This window comes from Notothenia coriiceps, unplaced genomic scaffold (genome assembly GCF_000735185.1).
Source record: "Notothenia coriiceps isolate Sejong01 unplaced genomic scaffold, NC01 NC01_scaffold00013906, whole genome shotgun sequence".
Lineage (NCBI taxonomy): Eukaryota > Metazoa > Chordata > Actinopteri > Perciformes > Nototheniidae > Notothenia > Notothenia coriiceps.
In genome coordinates, this window is record NW_011346607.1 from 202,878 (window position 1) to 227,490 (window position 24,613).

The 24,613-nt window shown below is 40.1% G+C and overlaps 1 protein-coding gene across 3 annotated transcripts in view; it reads right to left on the bottom strand.

Moving 5' to 3' along the window:
- The window catches only part of plcb3 (phospholipase C, beta 3 (phosphatidylinositol-specific)), a 63,442-nt gene continuing 38,829 nt past the window's right edge, over window positions 1-24,613 (bottom strand). Inside the window, exons 3-35 of one of the 3 annotated variants that reach the window (XM_010774373.1) lie at window positions 21,867-21,935; window positions 19,916-20,053; window positions 18,739-18,818; window positions 18,606-18,659; window positions 18,313-18,385; window positions 16,897-16,997; window positions 16,551-16,717; window positions 15,112-15,258; window positions 14,355-14,512; window positions 13,614-13,696; window positions 13,158-13,242; window positions 12,174-12,321; window positions 11,899-12,000; window positions 11,737-11,810; window positions 11,549-11,645; window positions 11,094-11,178; window positions 10,770-10,894; window positions 9,708-9,862; window positions 9,466-9,627; window positions 9,254-9,353; window positions 8,754-8,858; window positions 8,351-8,445; window positions 8,074-8,206; window positions 7,614-7,655; window positions 7,393-7,502; window positions 7,175-7,284; window positions 6,830-6,865; window positions 6,321-6,480; window positions 6,123-6,199; window positions 5,853-5,942; window positions 5,674-5,731; window positions 5,178-5,264; window positions 1-4,184 (exon numbers count right to left, since the gene is read on the bottom strand). In XM_010774373.1, coding sequence (XP_010772675.1) covers window positions 3,900-4,184; window positions 5,178-5,264; window positions 5,674-5,731; window positions 5,853-5,942; window positions 6,123-6,199; window positions 6,321-6,480; window positions 6,830-6,865; window positions 7,175-7,284; window positions 7,393-7,502; window positions 7,614-7,655; window positions 8,074-8,206; window positions 8,351-8,445; window positions 8,754-8,858; window positions 9,254-9,353; window positions 9,466-9,627; window positions 9,708-9,862; window positions 10,770-10,894; window positions 11,094-11,178; window positions 11,549-11,645; window positions 11,737-11,810; window positions 11,899-12,000; window positions 12,174-12,321; window positions 13,158-13,242; window positions 13,614-13,696; window positions 14,355-14,512; window positions 15,112-15,258; window positions 16,551-16,717; window positions 16,897-16,997; window positions 18,313-18,385; window positions 18,606-18,659; window positions 18,739-18,818; window positions 19,916-20,053; window positions 21,867-21,935 — 3,591 coding nt within the window. In that variant the 3' untranslated portion in view covers window positions 1-3,899. Of the gene's footprint in view, window positions 4,185-5,177; window positions 5,265-5,673; window positions 5,732-5,852; window positions 5,943-6,122; window positions 6,200-6,320; window positions 6,481-6,829; window positions 6,866-7,174; window positions 7,285-7,392; window positions 7,503-7,613; window positions 7,656-8,073; window positions 8,207-8,350; window positions 8,446-8,753; window positions 8,859-9,253; window positions 9,354-9,465; window positions 9,628-9,707; window positions 9,863-10,769; window positions 10,895-11,093; window positions 11,179-11,548; window positions 11,646-11,736; window positions 11,811-11,898; window positions 12,001-12,173; window positions 12,322-13,157; window positions 13,243-13,613; window positions 13,697-14,354; window positions 14,513-15,111; window positions 15,259-16,550; window positions 16,718-16,896; window positions 17,001-18,312; window positions 18,386-18,605; window positions 18,660-18,738; window positions 18,819-19,915; window positions 20,054-21,866; window positions 21,936-24,613 lie in introns of all 3 variants that reach the window. The other 2 variants (XM_010774372.1, XM_010774374.1) reach the window with 2 other exon arrangements.

The window sequence follows — 24,613 nt, forward strand, 5'->3', positions numbered from 1 at the left end:
TTCAACTCTGTAACAGGAAGTTTATCACCGAATGTTCAGTCATATACTTTATATTAATTATGAATAAAATATCCCTTACATCCAACAATCATTTACACATACACAGTGTCAAACAACTTATCACACAACTATTGTATCTGGCATGCTTTCTTCACTATGTCAAGTGTACGAACTGCTTTTAATTAACTTAACTAGTCCAAAAGCAAAAGATGGTCCATAATTAAGTGGAACTGAGGAGAAGGAAGTGGGACAGAGGGGAATAAAAAGAGAGCAAGAGCAGACATGACAGCCAGGGGCCTCGGGGGGGCCTGCAGGGAGACGAGTCACACCAAATGTCTAATAAGAGTCAACGAGTGTTTGTGTGAGGCTGCAGCCAGCACAGTGTCTGATGGGACGCTGCTGTGTTTGGGCCAGAGAAGGATCATGAGCATGTCTGTTTAAATGAGTGAATTCAACATAAACAGGACAGAAATAACAGAGGTTAAAGCTCACATCTGACATGAAACATCCCCCAGGCTGCCTTCAGGTGGAAAGGGAACTAGCTAAGGCATTAGCAGAATTCACTTTCCTCTCTGTGTGTGTGTGTGTGTGTGTGTGTGTGTGTGTGTGTGTGTGTGTGTCGCTCAAGCAACACACCAACGCCCAATTTAGGCATGTATTCAAAAAAAGAGAACTGATGTTGGCCTTTTTAGTGTCATGGTTTACACTCAAAGACAATTATGATCCTGATTCAAAAGCTAGTGTCATAGTAAAGAAAATGTGGGACTATAAACAACGTTTTATTAAATAATAAAAGGTAACACGAGGGGTAGGTAATCGATTTACAAGTTAACTTGGGGATTTCAAGTCGTTTCAAGTTATAATTTGTGGTATTTTACCAATCAATCAAGGCATTACATTAAGCTGTATAACTAATGATCTAGTATTAAAGCAGCTCGTTGACATTTAATTACAACATTATAGACTTCGAGCTAACAGGGAAAAGATGAATCTGGTGTCAAACTCCCAAATGCCATTGCACCAATATGAGTTTAGAACTACTAAGACACAATCTTTATCTTCCTGCACAAAATGTCCAAACAATTCATGTTGTTTGATCTACAAAGACACTCAACACCTCACGTTAAAGCCACTGGCTGCCAGGTAGAACCAACATGTATGTTTTACAGTAGCCTATAGTCTAAAGATCTAACAACTTAAGCTATTTAAAGTAGTCCTGATATGTGCTATCTCCTTTAAGAATGGTTGTTTCGATGTAACGGGAAAGAAGAACAAGCAACAAAAACAGAGATTGGTATAATTCAATCAAGCATGAAAAGAGTCTCTACTGAAACGGGTACATGGAACTAATGCACATATTTTATAAATGATTTTTTTTTTAAATATGTGCTACTGGACTTAGAACGGCTGTGTCCAACTCAACCCTTAAAGCAGACCGCCTGCGAGGAATGTCTCGTCTTTTTTGTCCTTCTTTTTTAGCAAATGGTGGCTGTTTCACCTGTTTAATACTCAGACTGTATGCATTAGTTTCCAAAAATAGATAGCGGAGAAATTACATTCTGTATGCAGACAGGTAGAGGTGAACAGGCTGGCAATCTTCTACTTTAAAAATTATTAGAGCTCAAAAGGTCAGCGTACATATTTAAAGAAAGTGCTCACACCAGCAGGATGTTGCTGCTGCTGTCCTATACATTGAATACAAACAATTTGATGCACTTTTTTTGGGCTCCAATATTTCTTGACCTGAAAAGCAGAGCTCTAAGATTATTGTAAAAGATGCATTTTACACTGAACTGAATGAAAAAAAACTACCACAAAATAATACATTGTTAAAACTCCATTTAAATAGATGTTAGTTTACAAAGACGTGTGTGTGTGTGTGTGTGTGTGGGGGGGGGGGGGGGGGGGATAGACAGATAGACAGGCAGCCAGTGCTCGCTGAAGGATGGAGGAGAGGAATTTCACCCAAAAACAATTATCTTTGAGAAAAAGCAGAAATGATATTCTTCCCTTAGCCTTCCCCGACCTCTCCTGACCTTCATCCCTCTTCAGCACTTGTGGTCAGTAGTCAAATTCACATAAAACTAAACATTTACACAGAATGTACATAGAGTGCCATCATTATACCCCTCAAAGCAGACAAGACAACAAAACAGAGTGGTATACAAGAACAACAAAATAGTCTTCAAAAATGGCTGAAATAAAGATAGAGGAGACTGATAATTTAAAGTACCGTTTGTGCACTACAATCCTACATTCAATATTTGGCTTAAATGGACAAACTGGGGGAGCTGTGTGGGATCATTTTAAGACATATTCACCCTTAAATAAAATATAACACAAGCTCTTCCTATGTCACTCTGGAGGTGAACGACTGTTACCTATAATATGATATGTTAAGAGGTCACGCTTTGAATTTTGAGGCTTCAGTGAAGTTAAAGCAAAGAGCTGGGGCTTCTTACCACATTATAGAACAATAAAACAATTTGGTATATTGAGCAGATCAACAGAGCTGCAATAAGAACGCAAAATACCACCCTCATTTGGTGATTCAGACCTCAAATACAGGCGCATTTTTACATTAAAACGTCATGATGCAGCTTTATATCCTCATCTGAAGAGTGCCTCCTACAGTGCCGATGCTTTTAAAGCATACTAGGATAGAGCAGATGTCACATCAAGGGATTAAGTTCTGAATGCAAACACGCACACACTCACTTTCAAATACCCTTGAAAAGTTTCAGCCATATTTGTAAAGTTATGGGATTGTGTCTTGTTTTTCAAACGGGATAGATTGGATGGGATGAGGATTTTAAAGGCTTTTGGCCACTGAACCAATTAACTCTGAGTGTGTCCCACTGCATTTTTATAGACGCCTCATTACAAAATACAGTGTCATGTATGCGTGTGTGTGTGTGTGTGAAGTGTTACATCACTCAAGCCCTCCCTTTTTTCTCTCTCAAACAAACACACTCTTATCTAGACAGATGGATGGATGTCTGCTGACCTCTGCCAACCTCCCATTCAACCTTGTCTGAATTCAGTTTGGAGGTTAGAGGTCAGAGACTTGATGCTAAACAATGACGCTGCGACAGATGTGTGTGTGTGTGTGTGTGTGTGTGTGTGTGTGTGTGTGTGTGTGTGTGTCAGGGTACACTACAGTATAATATTATGATCACGCTCCATGAATGAAAGGCGTTAAAATAAATAGCCAATGCTGCAGCTCCCCTTGCTGGTCAGCTCCTGCCATTACAGTTAAAAACTAAACTTTTAAACCCTTATGTTAAAATGTTGCCCTCTTTTACTCTGGAAAATGACCTCTCAGCGTTGTTTAAAAAAAATGTTATGTAGTACTTAAAGAACTCCATAGGCTTTGTTTTAAATAGTTCCTCATCTATTTCTAGGGAATAAGACCATTATGAATCTACTAACATCATATTACCATTAATTGCTTGGGCTAGCTGTATTTATTCTAAAAAGTTTCCCTCAACAAAGTCATCTGTTGTCAAATCCTGCTCTTCTCTCTGCACAGTTTAAAGCTTTCAAAGTGAATAAAATGTGAATGTAAATCTGGTTTCTAACTACAGTAAAGCTTACTGACCAGACAATTTAAATGATGCAAAAAAAAAGGCATCAGACGATATGACATTAAAAGCAAGACATAGACCAAAAAGTAAAAAAAGTAATGATTCTAATGAAATCTTCCAACAAAAAGGCATGTGCATCTGACAAAAGCAGCAAAATAAAAAATTATATAGCTCTGTAGACACGAACATAGCAGTCTGTAATAAAAAAAAAAGGAATAAAATTAGTAAATAATTAATATCATTACTATCCCACATTATAATCATTATAGACCCCAGTTGAATGTAAGTATTTGCTTTTTACACGTAATAGTTTTAACTGAACGACATCTCCGCCTCTGATAGGACAGGAGTGGACGAGGAAGTGGAATCAGCCAATGAGGCGGTGCTATTGTCCATGCTCCTGTTCCAGGGGCAGCGGTCGGGCGTGGAGCAGTTGGAGGGGGGGTCCGACCTGGGGCTGCCCTGGTTTGAAAAGGGCGAGTACAGGGCGTCTGTCCTCAGCCCTTTGTTGTGCAGCTCCACCTGGAGGTGCTGGCAGATCTCCTCCTGCAGGCGCTCATACTCCTGGTCCAGATCCCTCTCCAACTGAGACTGGAGCTACAAGAGAAACACAAAATACACCAAAATATAAACAAATATATTCAAACATTTAATACTATGGTGTTCTATGGTCTTTGTAGGTAACATGGAAATATATATATATATATATATATATATATATATATATATATATATATGGACCCTGGGGAGGAGGATAGTATTCCGGGGAAAAACGTAACATTTCAGATTAAATAGGCACATTTAAATACGGTTATTTATATGAAAATAATTGAAATAGGGTTATTTATATGAATATAATTGAAATAGGGTTATTTCTTTGTCTGTTTTGGCCGATCCAAGCCACCGTACTGGTTTAAAGAAGCTGTCGTGGCATTTTAATCCGTTTCTACATTTAATAGCCACTTTCCTCTATCGGGGTTGTGGGTTATGACGCGCCTCTCTTTGCTTCCAAACAAACTTTGTGGAGAGCGTTGTAGCGTTGAATCACATCAAATGTATTCTTTGATCAAGGCGGCATCCAAGCATGAAGACAAACTTCCTCGCTTCAAATTAACTAAAAGTTCTCCACATCAAAAATGAACAAAAAGAACAAAAGACTATACCGCTTCCCATCTAATCACACAGCTGTGTACCATTGTCATGCCATATATAGGCATACAGTATAGACATGCACGTCACACCCGACAGTGCACATTTGGCAGCAAATAAGTGACCCTTAAATTAATATCTTTTGAAACGTAGTGTGACTCACAAAAATAAATAGTTAAGAGTTTACTCTAAAGCCTTATATTAATAAGACAAACATTCAAACCATAAAGATGAAAGGAAAATGGCTCTAACAGAATATGGTCACTTGACAAATTAAAAGTGACTCAAAGTCGTTTTAATCTCAGAGAAACTTCTATTTCTTTTTTCTTGTTAATGCACAACCTTATTATCACCCCCCTCCCCTAGCTCTATAGCTATTCATTAAGACCCAGATTTGTTGTGGTACATGAATTTCAGTGTGAGTCGATGTGTTTTGCTCACCAGAGGAAGTTCATCGTCTATGTGTTGCAGCATCTCCCGGTGCCTCAGCATCAGCTTGTCCTGCCTCCTGGTCTGAGCCTCCTCCAGCTGGGGGGGAGGAAATAAGAGAAGGAAGGGAGTAAGACATAGGAAGGAAGGAAAGGGACAATGGGAGGTACATTGGATGGGTGTCAGATGGGGGAGAAAAGGTTGCAAGGAAAGTAGAAATGGAGAATGGACAGACGGGAGGAAGCGCAATATGTAAGAGGGGATTAAAAAAGAAAGGATGAGGGAAGGAAGAACGGAGGATAAAATAGGCGGATTAGGGAGGAAGGGAAAAGAAGATGATGTGTGTGAAGAGGGGAGTAAAGATGATGACAAAGGCAGAAAAATGTACAATAAAGTAGATAAATGGCATTCCTCAAGGATTGACTGTGTGTGTGTGTGTGTGTGTGTGTGTGTGTGTGTGTGTGTGTGTGTGTGTGTGTGTGTGTGTGTGTGTGTGTGTGGTTCTTACCCCGCCGATTAAAGAGACAGAATCCTGAATATGTTTCCTGTTGATCTCATTCAATTCCCTAGAGAGAGAAATAGGGGAAGGAAGAGAAGGTGCAAGGAATATTAAAGGATGTGAATAAAAAGACTGTTCCGACTGCTTTAACATGAAATCAAATCTCTATTTCCAGACGAGCTCATTACGTTTCTGCCTTGTCTTTGTCGCGGGTCTTGGCGTCGCTGATGCTGTTCTGTCGCTTCCTGTCCATGATCCTCTGGAGCTCTTTCTTCTCCCTGCAAGTACAATGCTATTACATCCAACTGAAGACAACTTGCAATTACCAGAGGGGACTTTTCATGGGAACATTTTTTTGAATGTTATTCAAAAACAATGCTTGAGGCAAAACCAAAAGTCCCAATATGGCACTATGGAGAAAACTAAGACCTATTGATACCATAAGCAGCTGCACTTACTTCTCGCATGTCTCCTTGAGCTTCTTCAGCTGAGCTGCTTGGCATTCATTGGCCGTCTCCTTTAACTTCTTGAAGGCCTGAAAACAAACGGCAGCAGACGACCAGCTGTTAGAGAATCGCTTGTGTGTGCGTGTGCGTGTGTGTGTGTGTGTGTGTGTGTGTGTGTGTGTGTGTGTGTGTGTGTGTTTGTGTTGTTACCTCCTGCAGGTGTGTTTGCTGCTTTTCCCGCTCTGGTAGGTGAAGCTGCTGTCGGAGTCTAAGGAGTTCTTGCATCTGCCACTCCCTCAGCTGGACCGACTGCTTCTCCAGCTCCTGATCCAAAGCGGTGAGCTCGCGCTGCACCGGCTCATTGGGCTCACTGAACACACAATGAACTCTGGTTAAACACGCAGTATGTCATGTTCTGCCACTAGTTGCCTTCACCACCGTTCTGGAGGTGTTGACCCAGAGCTGAATTATCTGCTGAGATCTTCTCCTCCCCAAAATATAGACCTTTGATTAAACCCGATAAGAAACTATGAATAAATATGTTTTAAATAATAAATGTGAGCTTCTCCAGTATCTTACACAGCTTGTGTCTCTGATGATTTAAGATTCTGATGTGCAATGACTTGAATCACTCATCTGGTTAAAATATACAGTTAAAGAACAAGCTATATCGAAAAGGGTTTGTGAGAAATGTGGCTTTAAATTGGACAACAACTCACTTTATGACAGCTTCTTGCAGACGACACAGACACATGCTTAAAGGGAATAAGACCCCATTACAGAAGACCAAATAAAAAGGCACCGTTACAAGTTTAAATTAGATTTTTGTTGGAAACATTTGGGTTAATGCAAGTACACAACAATTGAAATAACATTTGTGAACTCATTTAACGCTGAAATATGAAATAGTATACCCTTAGGTCAGCCTATTTAGATCCATCTATCTTTATAATATCAATCTATTCTTATTTTTCATCCAATCTTTTTCTCCTTCCCGCCCTAATTTACGATCTAATATTTGATCTACTGTTCTTTCTTCATACTGTTCATCCATCCATCCTTACTTCTTCCTGATGCTCCGTTTGAGGTGTTTCTCCATCTGACTACGTCTCCTCTGGGTGTCAGACTGAAGCTGGCTGCTCCGACTCTTCTGCTCCTTACTCATATTCCACACCTACAAACACACGGGGACATTTTAAATCATTTGTTTTGCCGAGGAAAATGACATCACATGGAAAAATATAAATCCTATGGATGGAAGTGCATGTTTCTGTGTGTGCACCTTTTTGAGGTGCTTCTTGCGGATCTCTTTGAGTTCTTTGCTTTGTTTCTTTTGGAGCTTCAAGTAGCCCTTCTGCTGCTTCAGCTCCTCTATAGACTGGACCTGGATGTCTGACAGAAAGAATTATAACCAATTATCATATCATTCAATTTGAATAATACTGACAAGACCTGCTAGTTTGTCCAAGTGATGATAGGGAATGAATGCTGGTTTGACCTTACCTGTCAGGACAGTGGCTATGAGGTCCTCCTTTGGACTTTGTACTACACACACATGCAACAAAAAGAGAAGGAGACGCACAGACAGAATGTGTGAAATGGATGATGGGAGAATGAACCAGGAACACATAATTGTGCCTAATGCAACTAAGAAATTGCTAATAAAATTCCCCCTTGGAATTATAAACACTAAAAAGCTTCCAATAAATGGGATGATGATTTTCACAACACAGTGAGTGGATGTCTGTACTGTTAATGGGCTCTTAATAAATGCCTGCAATCTAATGTAATACTGACAGTGGAAACACATTAATGGCGGTAAGTTAAACGTATCAATCATTGAAAGTGATGCCAATCTAATGTGTTACATTACCATAACACGCTTTCCAAAGTGCAGAGAAATGACAGGTGTGTGTGAGACAACATGTATCCTTGTGTATGAACAATGTGTAGAGGTCTCTACCAGGTGCAGGTAGTTTGATGATGTCAGGGGCTTCGACCACTAGGCAGGGGGGAAGGATGGGGAAGAGGGAGGGTCCCCGAAAGTCCTCCCACTCCCCCTTGCTCTCGCGCTCTTTGGGCTGGTTGGGAATATGCTGGAAAAAAAGCGACAGGAAGATGAATTTGAGTGATTGACAGCACACCGTTTGCAGATATTTAAATGCATGGGGTTTTAGGGATTTTTCTTAACCACACACGTTTTGAATGATGTGCGAATCATCAGGATGTTGTTGTCTTACCTCACTGTTGTCCTCTATGAGAACAGCCAGCTGAGTCTCCCTCTTGTGTAACTGACTGATGTGCTTAATGGGGTTGGTCAGAGCCTCTGCATACTCTGAGAGACACACACACACACACACACACACACACACACACACACACACACACACACACACACACACACACACACACACCATTATTCTTGAACATCAGCAAAGTTGTATGAAGTCTTTTATGGTAAATCAAGTCTTAAAATCAGGAAACTTTCATTAACTTTAATATTTCTAACGTGTTTTGTCTGAAACATTTTTTAGCAGTAAAGCAGAAAAGTCAGGAATCTATATCTGAAAGTAGTGCCACTTTGGAGTGAAGGGACTGAAGTGTGAGTGTGTTGCAGAGTGTTGTTGTTGATGTGGGTCTCACCCTGGTGTTCATTGGGGATGTAGTCCTGAGCCTCAGTGTAGACCAGCAGAGAGGGCAGGATGAGCGGCTGGTTCAGCTCACTCTTCAGATTAATGTAGTGGTAGCCTGGAGAGAAGGAGGAAGAAAAGAAAGACAAAAATAAATACATGACTACTCTCCATTGGTCCTGGAGAGGATAATGGACAGCAACACTGAGTGCAGAAATACAGGACATCCGCTTTGTAATAACAAGACTTTTCTAAGAAAGAAAAAGATCTGGTGATCCATTATGCAACAATCTAAAGTCATGTTAGATGCTTTTCTTTAGGTGAGGTTTCATTTGTCCATGCATCTTAATAAGTTCATTCAGTTTGAAATCAACATCAGATATTCACCTATTTTCCACAAATATTCAATTAAACATGTTTGTTTAAAGGACTGACCCTGGCAAACCTTATTTTAATTTTTGTGTGTGTGTGTGTGTGTGTGTGTGTGTGTGTGTGTGTGTGTGTGGTGCTGACCAGGTCTTATGGCTGACACAGGGAGGATTCGATGTCCAATAAACTTTCCATTTTCTTCAAACACCGCTATCCTCAGAGAGGCCAGTGTGGGGAGGACCACCTGCAAAGAGAAGAGGTGATGTCATTGGTGCAGTTAACAATCAGGAGTATAAAGACAGACAATGAAGGCTGACAGGACATTTCACATGACATCTGTATCCTAGTATGCGCACCTTATTAAACACAAACATGTCATCGTCCCACACGGGGTCCAGAGAGTTCCCATTGGATGTTTTGGTTCTGTACTTCCTCTTTGTATCAGCAGGAAGTCCAAATATGTCCACTTCCACATACACGCCCACCTTTTTATCAATCAGAAACTGCCCTGAGATCACCTGGTGGAAATCCAACAAGTTAATTATAACAACTCTTAAGAGAACTTTAATATCTGAATGATGGCATGTTTTGTCCTTACCCTAATTTTAACAGTATTAGCGACTATCCCATCCACTATGTTTTCTGTGAAAGGGTCAAACTGTTTGTCCGTCCTTCTCATGAACTCAGGTTTCAGCAGGTATCCGCTGTGGCCGTTGTACTCAAACACACCCATGTTCAGCTGCATAGGGAGGTCTGGAGGAGGAATGCAGAGAAAGGGGGGAAAGAGATGAGAGGCATCAAGAAAAGTTGGGAAGAGAGGGATTTACAGGGATGAAGACTAAGATGCTTTAGCTTGACCTCTCTGAGTAGGGAATTGTTTATAAGGCTGAAGAAACTTTCTAAATACCACAGTATCTGCCAGCTACAGAAATAAAAACTTAAAAAAGACCTTATTTATGGTTCTGTGGATACTTTGTACTTTGAGGGCCGAGCTCACATGCCTAAGTTAGGCCATCTCATGCTAAACTGCAAAATGACCCTCAGCAGAATGTGCTCAAACAAACAAGGTAGCATCAAATCACACTCAGCTTGTTTACATATTGTATCGGCCTAACTTGTGGATTAAAACATATCAGGTATGAAATTAATCAGCAGGGCCTTTGGTGAGAGACCAAACTTTTCAATGGATTTCAGTTTTTAATAATAATTATAATACATGTTATTTGGAGGTGCCTTTCTTAACACCCAAGGACACTTTACAATTCATAAGATATTCGGAAAAAAAGGTTTGCAACTGTAAAACCAGATGAAAAAACAAGACTGACAGGTTGCTATAACGCTGTTTTCCAATCACAAGTAAGCCCCGTCCTAAAGCAAACGCTGCTTTTTCATTTTTTTTGTCAAAATGGGGCAATCATTTACAAATTTAACATCATGCTGTATTAAAGAATGATTGGTAATAGTGTTTCAGACCATAGACTCCTAGTTAATAAGTCAAATGAGAAATACGGTCATTTTGTCATAGACTTCTATAAAATCTGAATTATTTATATATATATACATAAAGTCATAAATGAGCACAATAGATATATCCAGGAAAAAGTTCAAAAAGGCTGCCGACAAACTGCGGAAAAGAGTAGGAGATATAAACGGGACTCACCGAGGGTCTGGAAGTTTAGCGCCACCATCTGGCAGCCGACGTTCCAGAATAGCTGCGGCATGTAGTTGGAGCTGTCCACTCTCGTTCCTTTAGGGTAGATTCTGCTCAGCTGGTTCTTATTGTACCTGGAGGAGCGCTGTTAAGAACCAAAGACTGTATACGTGGCATATGTGTTAGCAGACATCATTTTCTTCACGTTATTTTAAAGTCTAGGCAGCTTTGAAGATTCTTACTCCCTCACTACTTTCCATTCTAATGGGCAAAATAGAGGCGTTTGAATTTCCTAAAATAAGTTGTCAAGAGGTAACAAGCCTGCAAGGATACTCTACAAACTTGATGGGGGAAGCCTTCAGGATGTCCATGCCTTTTGTTTCCACCAATGAGGACATTTCGAAGTACTTTCTTCTCTCTGGTGGAAAGAAAGAGAGAGAAATAAGAGAACTTATTCATTCAGAAAAACCGACACTGTTTTTACTGGTTCAGAAATTGGTTAAAATAGTCAATGTGAGACAGGTCTGTATGAAAAGATCAATAACCACAAATGACTTCACCTTCTTTCACTTCATATCTTTCTCATACACTTGTCTTTTTGTATCCCTGTAGTTGTTTTATGTCTCTTTGTAGATGTGTTGTGTCTCATCGTAGTTGCTCTATGTCTTTTTGAAGTAGTTTTACCCCTTTTCATAGTTCTCAATCTCATTGTAGTTGTGTTGGTCTCTTTGGCATAGCTGGTAGGCCTGTTTAGTAATCTATCCATGCACACACATCCACACACTTACTGTTTGCCACCTCAAAGCTCTTGAATTTGACAGGCTCGATGTAGTTGACAAGAGTGGACATCTCCTCTGTGGCATTCACCTCACTGCTGGCTGTACCCTGAAGGAGGCAGATAACACTGATCCATCAATCATCCAGTCACACAACACTTCAGCCCGTCACAACATCATCACCCGCTGGAGGCTCTTACCTCGTCAGAGTTGGGCTTCTTCTGGTCTGTCACCGGTTCGTCCTCCTCATCCTCCTCGCTTTCTCCCTCAGCCCCTGAGACATGTAATACATACACTTTAGGCAAAACTTATGTCTAACTTAATACAACTTAAATTCATCTCTGCCTTCGTCTAGAACCCACCAAGGGATTTGCGTGGCTCAGAGTCTTTGACCATCCTCTCAGCTAGCTTCTCCTCTCCGTTAGTCAGCAGCTGGCTTCCCTCGCCATCTGTCAGTGGGCCTTCTACACATTTAACAGGAAACTTCTAGTTTAGTGCAATAAAAGTTTAAAGGAATAACGGTTATTTTAACTCCATTGTAAGCTTGTAAATTCCTATTCCTCAAAACACTCATTAGAGTCAGATGGGAGTAACATTAGAAGTGAAATCAGACATGTAGGTAGTCGCCTGCTCTCACCGTTGTTGTGCGACGGTTGCTCCTCCAGCTCTCTGCGCCGTATGCTGCCGCTACTCGAGGGTCGGTGGTGCTGGTGCTTCTTCTTGTTTTTGATGAGAATCCTCCCCAACAACTCCTGTGGGGTGGGGAGCGGCTGACCAGGGTCCAGCTGACCAAACACAAAAGACAACATGTAACATTTGGAAGAAGAATTAAGGTAAGTAAGGCTGTGTCAGTGATGTGGACCGGCAACATATTATACATAGTTGGTGTTAAGACACAAAAGTCACAGGGTCAAGCACAAACACTACTGTATAACTTTGTAAATAAAGTTAACAACCTTAAAACTGTTTAAATCAAGAACAGTTTAAGATTCTTAAAACTCGGATGATTGTGTTTAATTTCAAGTGTTTACATTCTGCCTTTTCAAATACTTTGGTAAAAAACTACATTAATTATACATTTTAATCTGCATGCATATAAACACATGAGGAAATGTTTACATATACTTTCTATGAATACAAGCTCATCAGGAATTTCATTCATACAGTATGTACTTCATTTTCCATTAACCCTTTCTTAGAAAAACACTAGAATAAAAATGAAAACATGCACAACTTTCTGCAAATACCCTTATGTAACCCTTTCACCTATAGAATAATGGAAACCGATCACACAAAATGTTTTAATGATCAAATCTGGTACCAGGTTGGTGTAAGTTTTTTTTTTAATACAGACAAATGCATCACAAGTTGTGTCTCAGCAAAAATAATATCATCTGGTTATCACAAGCTGTTTCATCCTTTTGATGGTTTGTAAGTTGATTAACACCATGACTGTGGAGTCAAAGGACATGGGTGTGTTGAATCTTTCCTTAAGGAAATGTCAGTGACAAACCACTTAAGATGAATTGTTGGTCAAAAAAAGGTCTTAAAAGGATACCATAAATTAATGTATCCCACAAGGACATTGTTCACGTCAGATCTGCCTGGGGGTCAGTCTTACCGGATATTTCTCCAGTGGATCGATGAGCAGGGCGTCTCCAAAGATGGTCCTGCAGTACTCTGCCATCTTGGCCTGCTGCTTAGCCCTGACAGAGCAAGAAACACGGATTACTTTCTCATTTACTTTAACTCTTAAATTAAAACCCAAATTCCTCGCGATCATCAATTGCTATTATAACAGCCCAGATTTATTTTCGACATCAAGGAAGACTGTTTAAAACTTCCAATAAATGCTTGAATATTGCATCTGGTTCTAGTGATATATACAATATAATACAGCTTTATTTATAGAGCACTTTAAACCTCCAGACCAAAGTGCTGTACAGGCAAATAAACAAAACATACAAAAAGTAACACAGCTCAGCTCACACACCATAAAACAAGTAGAAGTAACAAACAATAGACAATTTAAAAGCAATAAAAGCAGCGCTCCAAAAGATATACATTTGTCACTTACGAATCTACGTGGTTTTCAAAGGACAGGATGAGGGGGTACGCCGAGGTCTTGAAAGCACTCTCTGCTATCGCCTCGATCACCTCCTGCAGGCAGAAAGAATAAAACATTCAAAGAAGCTCTAAACCTTTCTTGCTTCAGTTCAGGGCAAGAGGTCCCCATAATAATGTTTTATAGTTTTACTAACAGAGGAGGAGAAATCGCACCTCAGCATGTAAGTGCTTTATAAAGGGGAACATATAAGTCAATAAACTAGACCCAATGTCTTTTTTTCTATTGAGGTTTTCCCATGAAGCTTTATATGTCTGTCCTCATATCTTAAGAAAATATCTTTATATAGAATGCTAATTTAGAAATAAAATGTTATAATTAATCATTCATGGTATTTACAGTATTTTAACGCTTTTCCAAGAGCTCAAAGCGCTTTACATTATATTACATATATTAGACATGTAATACATTGAATACTGTGGATAATACGCACAGGAGCAATATTAGGGTGAAGTGTCTTGCCAAAGGACACAACGACATGCTGACTGCAGTGGGGGTCAAGGTGGGATTGAACCTGTATATCTGAAGATAAGAGCACTAAACCACAGCCGCCCCAATTCATGTTCATGGCTGGAAGTGAACATTTAACACCCTTGTAAAATCCTGTATAGTACATATATATGAGAGCAAAGTCTCTTTAACATTCAAACTCAAAGGGAATAATCCTGTATAATAAATGAAAATCGACCCCACCTTAAAGGGGATCTCAGTGGTCATGGTGAAGCCGTGGGTGATGTAGGGCTCCTCGTCCTGCGGCCGGCCCTTCCAGCAGTCCAGCTCGATGCAGCGGCAGCCGGTCAGCAGCACCTGGCGGTACATCTCCACCGAGGAGAGGCCGGTCAGCTGACCCACTGCACACACACAGAAAGGAAGGGCAAATGGTTTTATATGTAAGATAGATATTCAAAGTTAGCATTGATAAACTCAGATAGGTACTAGGCTGCATTTCTTGCAAGAAAGCAACTAATTATTCTGGAATTGTCAGCAAATTCACTTTGAAATCTGCTTTGAAATTACCTAAAATGCTGGCAAGAAAAGCTATTGATGGTGAAAATGGTCAGGAATGAAGTCCCCTCTACTTCCATTAGAAAAACTGTAATCGTAATCAGTACTTTGACTCTAGAAAAAAAAATGCCGCTTTTTCGATAGAAGAACTCTTTTTTTGCAGAAACGTAAGAAACCATTGCAATGGTTTTTGATATGATCATTGTAATATTGTTTTCTGAATTTAAGTTCATTATACCTGTGTAAAAAGGTCTGAACTGGGGACAATGAGCATTAATCCATTTATACAAAAATGTGCATTTAATGTCACCATTGTCTGTCTCTATAGAGTTGCCTCATTTCTTTATTTTGTATCTTTCAAGGCGCAGACATTTTGTCTGTACGTTTAATTATTTGGAAAATGTTGAATATTAAAAAAAAGTTCTGAGGTGTGTATCTTTTTTACCTGTGAGGTATGTGTTGTGTGATGAGTTGATAAAGTAGTGAGACAGCGGCTGATTCATGTCGTCGATGATATCCAGCCTCTCTGGAGGAACAATGCTGTTTTCTTCTCCTCCCAGATACCGAGTGAAGGCCTGTAAACTGATCTGATCTGAGACAGAGAGAGGGGGAGAAGAATGAAACGTGTTAACCTGTAGTTAGAAAAGGTCAAACTTGTTTGGTGCTCTGAAGATTTCAAGGGCAGAGACTGGAGGATAATATAATTAATGTGCTCGATTTCATTCTGACAAAAAGGCTTCTGTTTTCTGACTTAAAGGGAGCTCCAGCTGAGTCTGAACACTGCGGGCTGGATTCTTGATCACCTCACAGTTTTTGGCTTAATGGTGTCCTAGCAGGGAAGCTAACGGCAGACAAGGCTATGCAAGTTCCACAGTTTTTCTACAGTGTATCCACAGCAACACGTGTCGAGGACATTTGATCAAAATCGCAGCTGATTCCCACATTCTGGATGAGAATAGATATCTATTTCAGTGGATGTCTCAGGATTTAAGAAAAGGACAACATGCTGCTTTAAAATAACCAGGAATCAATCATACCAATAAACCTGTAATACTCTCAGTACTACTGCAGCTGGTAAACCCTGCTTTGGGACAAACAGATCAAATCTACAAGAGGACACAGCTGCACGTACTCTGAACTCTTGCTTTGAACTCTTATTTACGTGACATGATTCTCTTTAAGTGTGGGTCTTTGATTCAGCAGCTAAATAAGGTCAGCGTAACATGGACATTACCTTGGATGGTCTTTGGGCAGCTAATTAAAGGTAACAAAACCAGGACTGATTTATATTAGCAGCACTGTGTATTTGTATCGAATGGAACATTTGTATTCAAAGTCCAACGTCTTCTAAGGTCTTGTTTTATCAATTTAATATGAAATAAAAAAGAGAAAGCAGGATATGTCGAAATAAGCTGAAACATCTTTTGCTTTTTGGCATGAGAAATTACTTCAACAATAATTTATTTGGCCATAAGGTTATCGTTTAGTTGATTGATATTTTCAGCTCTATTAATCACACAATGGAATTTCTACCAGGTTGTAAGCTATGTTTTTTTATCAGTATCAAAAGCATGAACCCCCCCTGGATACCCAGAGGTGAAGACACAAAAATCCAAGCTAATTTTGTTTGTTTTTGCATCCAATTACCGTACATCTCTGTTCCGTCAAATGCTGGTGCATGATGCAGAAAGAACATTTGATTGCAGCTGCAAATTCAGATTTCTCTGTCAATATAGCCCATGTTGTTGCTTAATTCGAGTACACAAGCCATCGACATAAAATGATTCTCATTAATGAAGATCATATGTTTCATCTGCTCTGGATACAAGCATCTAAATGTCAAGAATGTGTACACATAAATAAAGAACTCTCAAAGTGACGTACCTCTCTCCAGCTGGCTGACGTTGGTCTCGTATTCCTCCATGATCTGTCGGACCTGCTCTCTCTTCAGGGGGGGGTACAGCACCTCGTTCAGTCGGGAGTCTCGCTGCCTATGGTTAATGAATTCTATCAACTGGTCCAAAGAGATGAACGGCTTCCTCTTGGAGCCACTGCGAAAGAGAAAAGAGTGTGTGTGTGTCACAGATAAAGGTTGCTGGCATTACAAGGAATCCTACAAATACAACTAGAGCACCATTATGAAACGATTTAGGGTGGGGTTTAAACCTTTGGACAACATAATGGAAAGAGATTGGATTTGTTTGTAAAAATCACACATGTTATCACATACCTTTCCTCAAAGATGCTTTGTACCTCAGGCCGGAGACAAAGGCTTTCAAGAAACTTCTGGAAGGCATCCCACGTGAAATCATCTGGCTTGATTCCCTCTGTCTGCTGAAGGAGAACAAACAAGATTGTATAGAAAGATATGGAGGGAAAAGCAAGAAGGAAAATGACCAAACTGAGGATAAAATACTAAATGTAAGTCATTCTAATCTTTACTAATGATCCCCAAAAACATTGAAATACTGTAAATGTTAAGGGCTGAAGATAATTAAGCCCAGAATTGTGGATCAGATGTCCTTCTGTCTTTTCCCTCTTCATGTGTTTTCTGCTACTCTTCCAGCAGGAGGCACCAGAGCACAACAATACAAAGAGAAGTGCTGACAGTGCAGTTTGCCCAATCTTACCTCTTATTCAAAAATGAAATGTCTTGTGACTCTAAACTGATTTTCAAGAAAGATTGCACTGGGCAATTAGACAAAAGGAACCTTGTTGTTCACCTAACAAACCACACGCCTGCGGTCCCTTTCACTGCAGAGACTTTCAGGTTGGACAGAATGAATGAAGCCTGGGTTTCTGTTTTTTTAACAGTTGGAAATGTATTAGGGACTATTGTGCAACTTCTCACCTACTTGAGATCTTGTGTATGTAACCTTAAAATGGGGTTACTATTGTGTCTTCATTTTGCAATCAAGCATAAGACTTTTGCACTGTCAATAACTGCAATCTAAAGTTTTGTTTGCGAATCCAAACGTTTAGTTTGATGTTGCCCTAAATGTGAGTGACAGCTTGGCATCATCCGCAGTTAATAAATGAGAGCTGTGAATCGATCTGTGCTTATTAAACATCCGTGTTGGTTGGAGCCAAACTTCTGGTTTGGCAAACATAGCTTTGGAATTCTTCTTAGCACAACTCTTTATCTTTTTAGACATATTTGCTCTAAAGTCTTTTTGACTGCATATTAAAGAGAAACCCCATACCTTAATTGCAACAGGAAAAAAAATGGTATAACATTTAGGGAAATAGACGTATTTATTCAAAGTTAGGTGATAAGATTTACACTACTCAGTAAATATGAAGGTGCCAGTAGCTGGTTGGCTTAGCACAAAGCTAAGTAGAGAAATCTAGCTGTGACTGAGAACCAGTATTTAAAGTCCTTAGCATTATATATGTTGTTTGTTTCATCTGTGCCAAAACAATCTTAAACTCTTGATTAAAGTTCATTAAAATGTCCACTTTAAAGCTACTCTCCCACAAGCCTGCAGCCTTTGGTGCCTTTCTGACAGAGCAAAGGCATGCAGAGAATGCTTTGCAGCACCCCAGGGTGACGGACTGATTTGCAACTTTTCGAATTTATGAACCAACATACTGAACAGGCATTTTTAAAGCTGCCCTGTGGTCAGTGATGGCTTCAGATGATTACCTTGTTAGTTACGAGGCCACACTGCTCCAGAGCCGTCTCCACTCTCTTTTTATCTGAGAACATCTTGAGGATACTGACAGAAAGAAAGAGAGTTTGGAGAGTTAGCAGTCATTATTCAAAAGGATTCCTTTAGCATGACCATCAACAGTGAGGAGGTAAAACCAAAAGTGAACTTAAGACGAGAGAAAGTGGAAGAGAGACAGAGAAGAGGAAAGGAAATGAAGAAGTGGAGAGCACTGGTGTTTACAATTCTGTACAAAGTTTAAAATGTGGTAGATGTGTGTGTTTCTCACTTCTTCACAGGAATCTTCCCATCCTGATTCACCTGCAGCTTTAACTTAGTGTACCTGAAACAGAAATAGAGGGTTTAAAAACCAATATCTGAAATCTACAGTTCCCGAAAGTTAAGATAAGACTTCTTCTTACGCTTTGTGCAGGAAGGTGTTCCGCGATGCGTTCTGGGAAAGTATGTTTGTGGCCAAGGTGAAGAGCTCATCTGTCCAAATCTGGAAACACACATAAAACAGGGTTGTTTAACTCTTCGTCTGATGTCAAAACTAAGTGGAACAGTTACTATATACACAACACACACACACTCAGAGGAGAAATCCCTCTTTACAACCCCTAAACACGCACATGCCTTTATGTCAACATCGTAAAGTGAGCAATTAGCATATGGCCTGAGGAAAGAAGGAGACTAGTTTAGGAGATAAGGAGAGAGGATGGAGAGATGACAAGAGAAAGATAAAAATAAAAGGGAAAGTTCAACACTTAACCTGTATTAACCTGTCTAACCTGTATCGCTATTTATTAATCTAGATTGTTTTGGTGTGAGTTGATCACAAGCCTCTTGCCCATGAGACAATGAACGCTTCCCTTTGTGTGGTGATAGAGTTGGGAGGTGTAGTTTGGTAGAGAGAAAATAGTTCCTACAGGAAACCCAAGGTGGAAGAAGTACCCGGATGAATATTGTGTTGAAATACTGGATTACAAGTAAAAGTCAAAATGTCGATAAAGTAGTAGTAATTAGGAGTTTTATCAGCAAACGATCTTTCCTGCGTGAAAATTATAATAACAGAGTGTTATATTACTATAGAATATTATATATTGCTGTTTTTATCACAAACAAATGCATATAGGAGCATGCTCATGTTGTATTTTGTGTATTTAAAATGGTTTAATACTGTGTTCAGGAGTAGTGTACTGTACTGCATCATATCAATAAGGCATACATGGGTTTCCGATTTGAAAAGTAACTACAATAATTAAATAAATGTTGTGCAGTAAAAAAAAAAGTACATTTATGTCAAAGTAGTACTTAAGAATGGGACTTGAGTAAATATACTCAGAAGAAACTGCTTACAACTAGGTCTATAGTCAACGTTGATAATCTTAAGTAACCGTATTGGCATTTCTGAAAAAATATAATGTTTTTGTGGTTTTGAATAAATGTTTTGGGCGAGTGCCATCGGCTTATATTGTAAAGAAGGCACACATATATAGGCAGCTCATATTTAAACAATCTAGATTGAGTTTGGGTGAACTGTTCCTTTAAAGCCAGGTTTAAGTGAGTAGGTTATTGGACGGTGATTTCCAATGTTACCTTGGCTGTATCTTCCTGCATGGCCTGGAAGTTCAGGTAAGAGATGTTGACCAGGTCATTGCCATAGACGACGGTTACCAGCTTCCTCTCTACGCTGCCCCCCTTACCGAAGCCGAGCACGTCCCGCAGCTTGGCGTCCTGAAACAGAAACACACACTTTTTATAGACACACACTTTGCATACATAATGTATCGACCACAACACTCTCCATCCTTCCCGCTCCAGCTCCAGCTCTCGGCCTCCTGAGAACAGTAAATGTGATGCATGTGGTGTAGCACTCTGATCTAATTAACTAAACGACTCTTTCCTCCTTTTTAGACTCTTTATCTGCCACCAACCGTCTCTAACACTCAATGTCTCTCCATCACTTCCTCTCTATCATGTCTCCCTTTCATTCCAATTTAACTAATCAACTCGGATGGATGTTCAAGACAAATCCGGCCAAAGTAGCGCACAAAATGTACTCAAGCAGCAAGCGAGAGTTTAGAGGATCAGTGCAATCAAATTACGGAGAAAACAAACAGCGTCCATGTGACTCAAGACGTTACACAGGCCTCACTTTAAACAGTTTTCTCTGAAACCATAGAAATAGTCCTCGTAAAACTGTTGACAGCAAGTTCTGTGGATTTTCAAGAGCAACATTTTAGATAGAACATCTACAGTGTTTCCCACACACACGTGGCTCAGGAAGTAGACGGCCGTCGTCCAATTGGAAGGGGTAGTGGTTTGAGCCCCAGTCCATCAGGATGACATGTCCTTGGGAAAGATATTGAACCCCAAATTGCTCCAGATGGCATTGCCAACAGTGTGAATGTTAGTCCACGTTTGGGATTGGAACTTTGTAGGGCCACCTCTGCCTCTGTATGGATGTGTGTGAATGCTAGTTTGTGCTGTAAAAGCATTTGATTGGTCGCAAAGACTGGAAGAGTGCTCCATTAATGCACTCCTTAAGTATTACACAGACAAGTAGCTGAATATAATCTGGAGTTTACAAATGGTTCGCCTCTGCCCAAATGTGTCTGTCTACTGTATGTTCTTAACACAGTGTGGTCAATGTGGTAGACACAATTTATGCAATCATTTAAGAAGGACATAGTACACATAGTACTGATAATACAGTTTGACCAATATACAGATCATTCTGTTTAGTTAAAATAAATAATAAACAATAAGTAAAAACATTTAAATAATGATAATCTATTTATCATTTAAAGAGCTGTTTTTATTAAATCCTCCCGTGGTTTGGTGCAGTTCAGGAGGCATACACTTAGGTTTCTTTTACCCAGGGTTTTCTCTGATAAAATCTCTGTAAACTATCTGCAGTTTGTGACTTTAGGCAGTTGAACCAGTCTGATATGATTCTTTTTTGTTCCTTCTCTAAAGACCACATTTCGAAATAACTTAGCTGTCATCACCACATGACAGCCTACATTTCACATAATGGATCCTAGAAATGCTGTTTTCCTGATATTATGCCTAAAATGTTTGGTTTGAGTTATTAGCAAATAAATATGAAGTCTTAACCAAATGAAAGCAGAATCAAATGTCACAGTGACAGCTTTTTTGTAACCAATTTGACCCAGGAGCTAGCATATGTTTGAACCACTAAAGCCACTAGCAGCGTAATATCAGCGTCTCCTTCAGCCTGATCTATGTCTTACAAAACGACTTCCTCGCTAACGGTCACTGGTTATATCACTTCCTGTCTGAGAGCCCATCTGTCAGCAGGCTCATTAACGCTCCGTCACCTTTGCACCATCAGCTGAGGGAGGAAACACTCGCAGACAGTGGACACACAAGGTTACATCTTTCTGTAACAGTCACACCTCTTGTCAGAGGACAAAGTTACACACACACACACACACACACACACACACACACACACACACACACACACACACACACACACACACACACACACACACACACACACACACACACACACACACACCTTTGGTAGTTTGGCGTATTTTCCTGTCCTGGTGTCCCTGATGGTGTTGATGTCCAGAGTCTCCACCTCCTGTAAAACGGATTAAATAAAATATAAATAAATAAAAAGTCAGTCAATCCCTAATTGATCACTTATTTTGCATCAACGACAGAAATTCCCCAATTGCATCAGTAATAGCTACGTTTAGAAATATATTATTAACTCAACCAATGAGGTAATGTATTTTGGTTGTCAACAGGATTCCAGAAACATTTCATTTCATTTTTGGAGCAGCTCAGAATTTGGTATTTTTGGATGGAAACAAATGAATAGCCATCATGTTTGGTGTACTATTCAGTATCACTGTTGAAAATCAGGGAAAGAGGAAGCAGTGAGATTAGCTGTAATACATCATCTGTAATCACTTGCAATTTTGAACTAAAGATATAAGGACAGTTAAGGGCCAACACACATTTGTTTGTTTAACAAAAGGCCATACCATCAGCCTTAGCTTTCATTTATGCTAAAACGCACATGTTTTCATGCTAACAGAAGAAAACATGGGCGTTTTGGTGAATGTCAACTCAAAACAACGACACCAGTCAAACGTTTTCTTAAAGTAACAAATTATTTTCCTGGTTTCAGATGTGTTGTGAAATACTGAGTTTGGTCTAACACTTCTCAGATTGACAGTATCAGAAACAGGATATTTAGAAAACAGAGGGCAGAATACACAGATGAATTGACAGATTACAATGATGAAAAACAGTGATTTTAAGACAAGCTGTTTTTGAGATAAGTGCTCAAAACATCGGGCCATATTGAGGTCAAGGGGTGATATTTGATGCGCTCGAGTAGAGGGTAGAGTTTGCAACCACAGGAAATTTACATAAACAGGTATGGGTGTAAGTATGTTTACACACATGTTCTGCTGTTTGCAATTCATAGCAACAAGCAGAAATATTGATGGAACACAAATGTATTTCTGATATGTTTATGCCCTCGACTTTCTCTTTCCACGTTTGTCTATCTTATCAGTCTCTTCTGCTTTTTTAGACATAAAACACAGCAGTGACATATTTACTGTTTGTTTAAAAAAACTGAAAAAATAAAACTGCACACACAATTTGGGTAACATTTGCATAACTGATGTTGCGACACAAGTAGTGTTTGTATCCATGCAGGCATGCAAAAACGGGAAATCCCCAGAGAGGACATATGAAAATAGTTGCAATGCATAACAGTAAACAACGACCCAGCAAGACCATTGACCTGAAGGAAAGCGTGGTCTGGAAAGGCAGAGAAAGAGCGGGAGGGATAACAGGAGGAGGAGTGTGTGGTTGTAAAGCCGCCATAAACACAGAGGAGGGCGCACTGTAAATATTTGTTTAGCCGTGCACTCATTCCCCAAGCTTTCTACTACATGTATGTCACTCATCATTTTTCTCCTTATATCTGTGTGGCTTTGCTGGCTGTATTTTAAAAAGGAATCTATTTGCGCTTTCACTTTTTACAAATGTTTATGTTGCTCCTCTTGTTACTCTGTCTGACTGGGTCTGTTTGTCTCCTTGCTCTTGTTTTATCATTGCTCTCCCCATGTTTCCGTTCCAATAACAACACAGAATACATCTCATAAGGTCACTGTCCCTGGCTCAAGTATGTAAACTCTTCCTCTCGTTACCTCACTTGGGCAGTGATGTCATCGCCCTGCTGGCTGTGTGCTCTTGGGATTGGCTGTGGGTATTAAAGGTCAGAAATACTGGACCAATTGGATTACACTCTGTCTCAAACTTTGTCCTCTGATTGGCCTGTGGAGAATAACTCACTTCCTGGGGGAATTAAACCACTTCTGGGTCTGTGGGACGACAAAAGTGCACACACACACACACACTTCCTCTCCCAAAGGCCGTGGTTTCATTCTGCCATTACCATGGAGACTCCTTGGAGACCGCAGTAATGAGACTAAAACTTAGTCTGTCGCCTGTGTGTGTGTGTGTGTGTGTGTGTGTGTGTGTGTGTGTGTGTGTGTGTGTCTTTAACAGTTCACATTTTCTTACTAGCGAGTAATGCAAGACACACACAGACGCAGCGATATACAGACAGGCATATCCTCGACATGCAGGTCCTGACTTGTGAAACATCCTGACCTGTTGTGCAACTAAGAAAGGGTGTGCGAGCGAGAGCAATTCTTCACGAGCAAATCTTCGCGCGAAAAGAGTACAAATGTGTCAGCATGTGATCTGAGAAGTTTGTGAACGCGAAGAAGAAATGTGTGTGTCTTGGCACGCTGTTGTGTATCCGAGCGCACAGCGTGGTGCATGTGTCCGCGTGAAGGTCGCTCATCCCAGCGAGCACATTCCTAACATATTCCTGCCTTCTGCTCAGTTAGCGTGTGTGTATCTGTGCGTTTCAGTGTGTAATATTTAGCTCGTCGTGGCAGCTGTAGCGCTCCATTCATCCCACGGAGCCCAAACACAGCTCGCTCCATTTATCTCCCCTGACTGGGCTGCAGGCTCATTGTTGCTTCAAATGACTCCTGTGTTGTGACAAAGTGCTATACTTTACTTTAATTGACTTTTTTTTTTTCATGTACTTCTGGCTCGCTTGTTGATTTCCTACATTTTCGACAATGCACTTCTTCACCACTGCCGTGAACTTGTTGCACTCAGCGGCTGATTGTGTGGGCGAGGAGTGTTGCTAGTTAAAAAAAGGTGTAGTTGTTATTGCAGCGGTATGTGCTGCAATGCACTGTGGTCTATTGAGTCTAG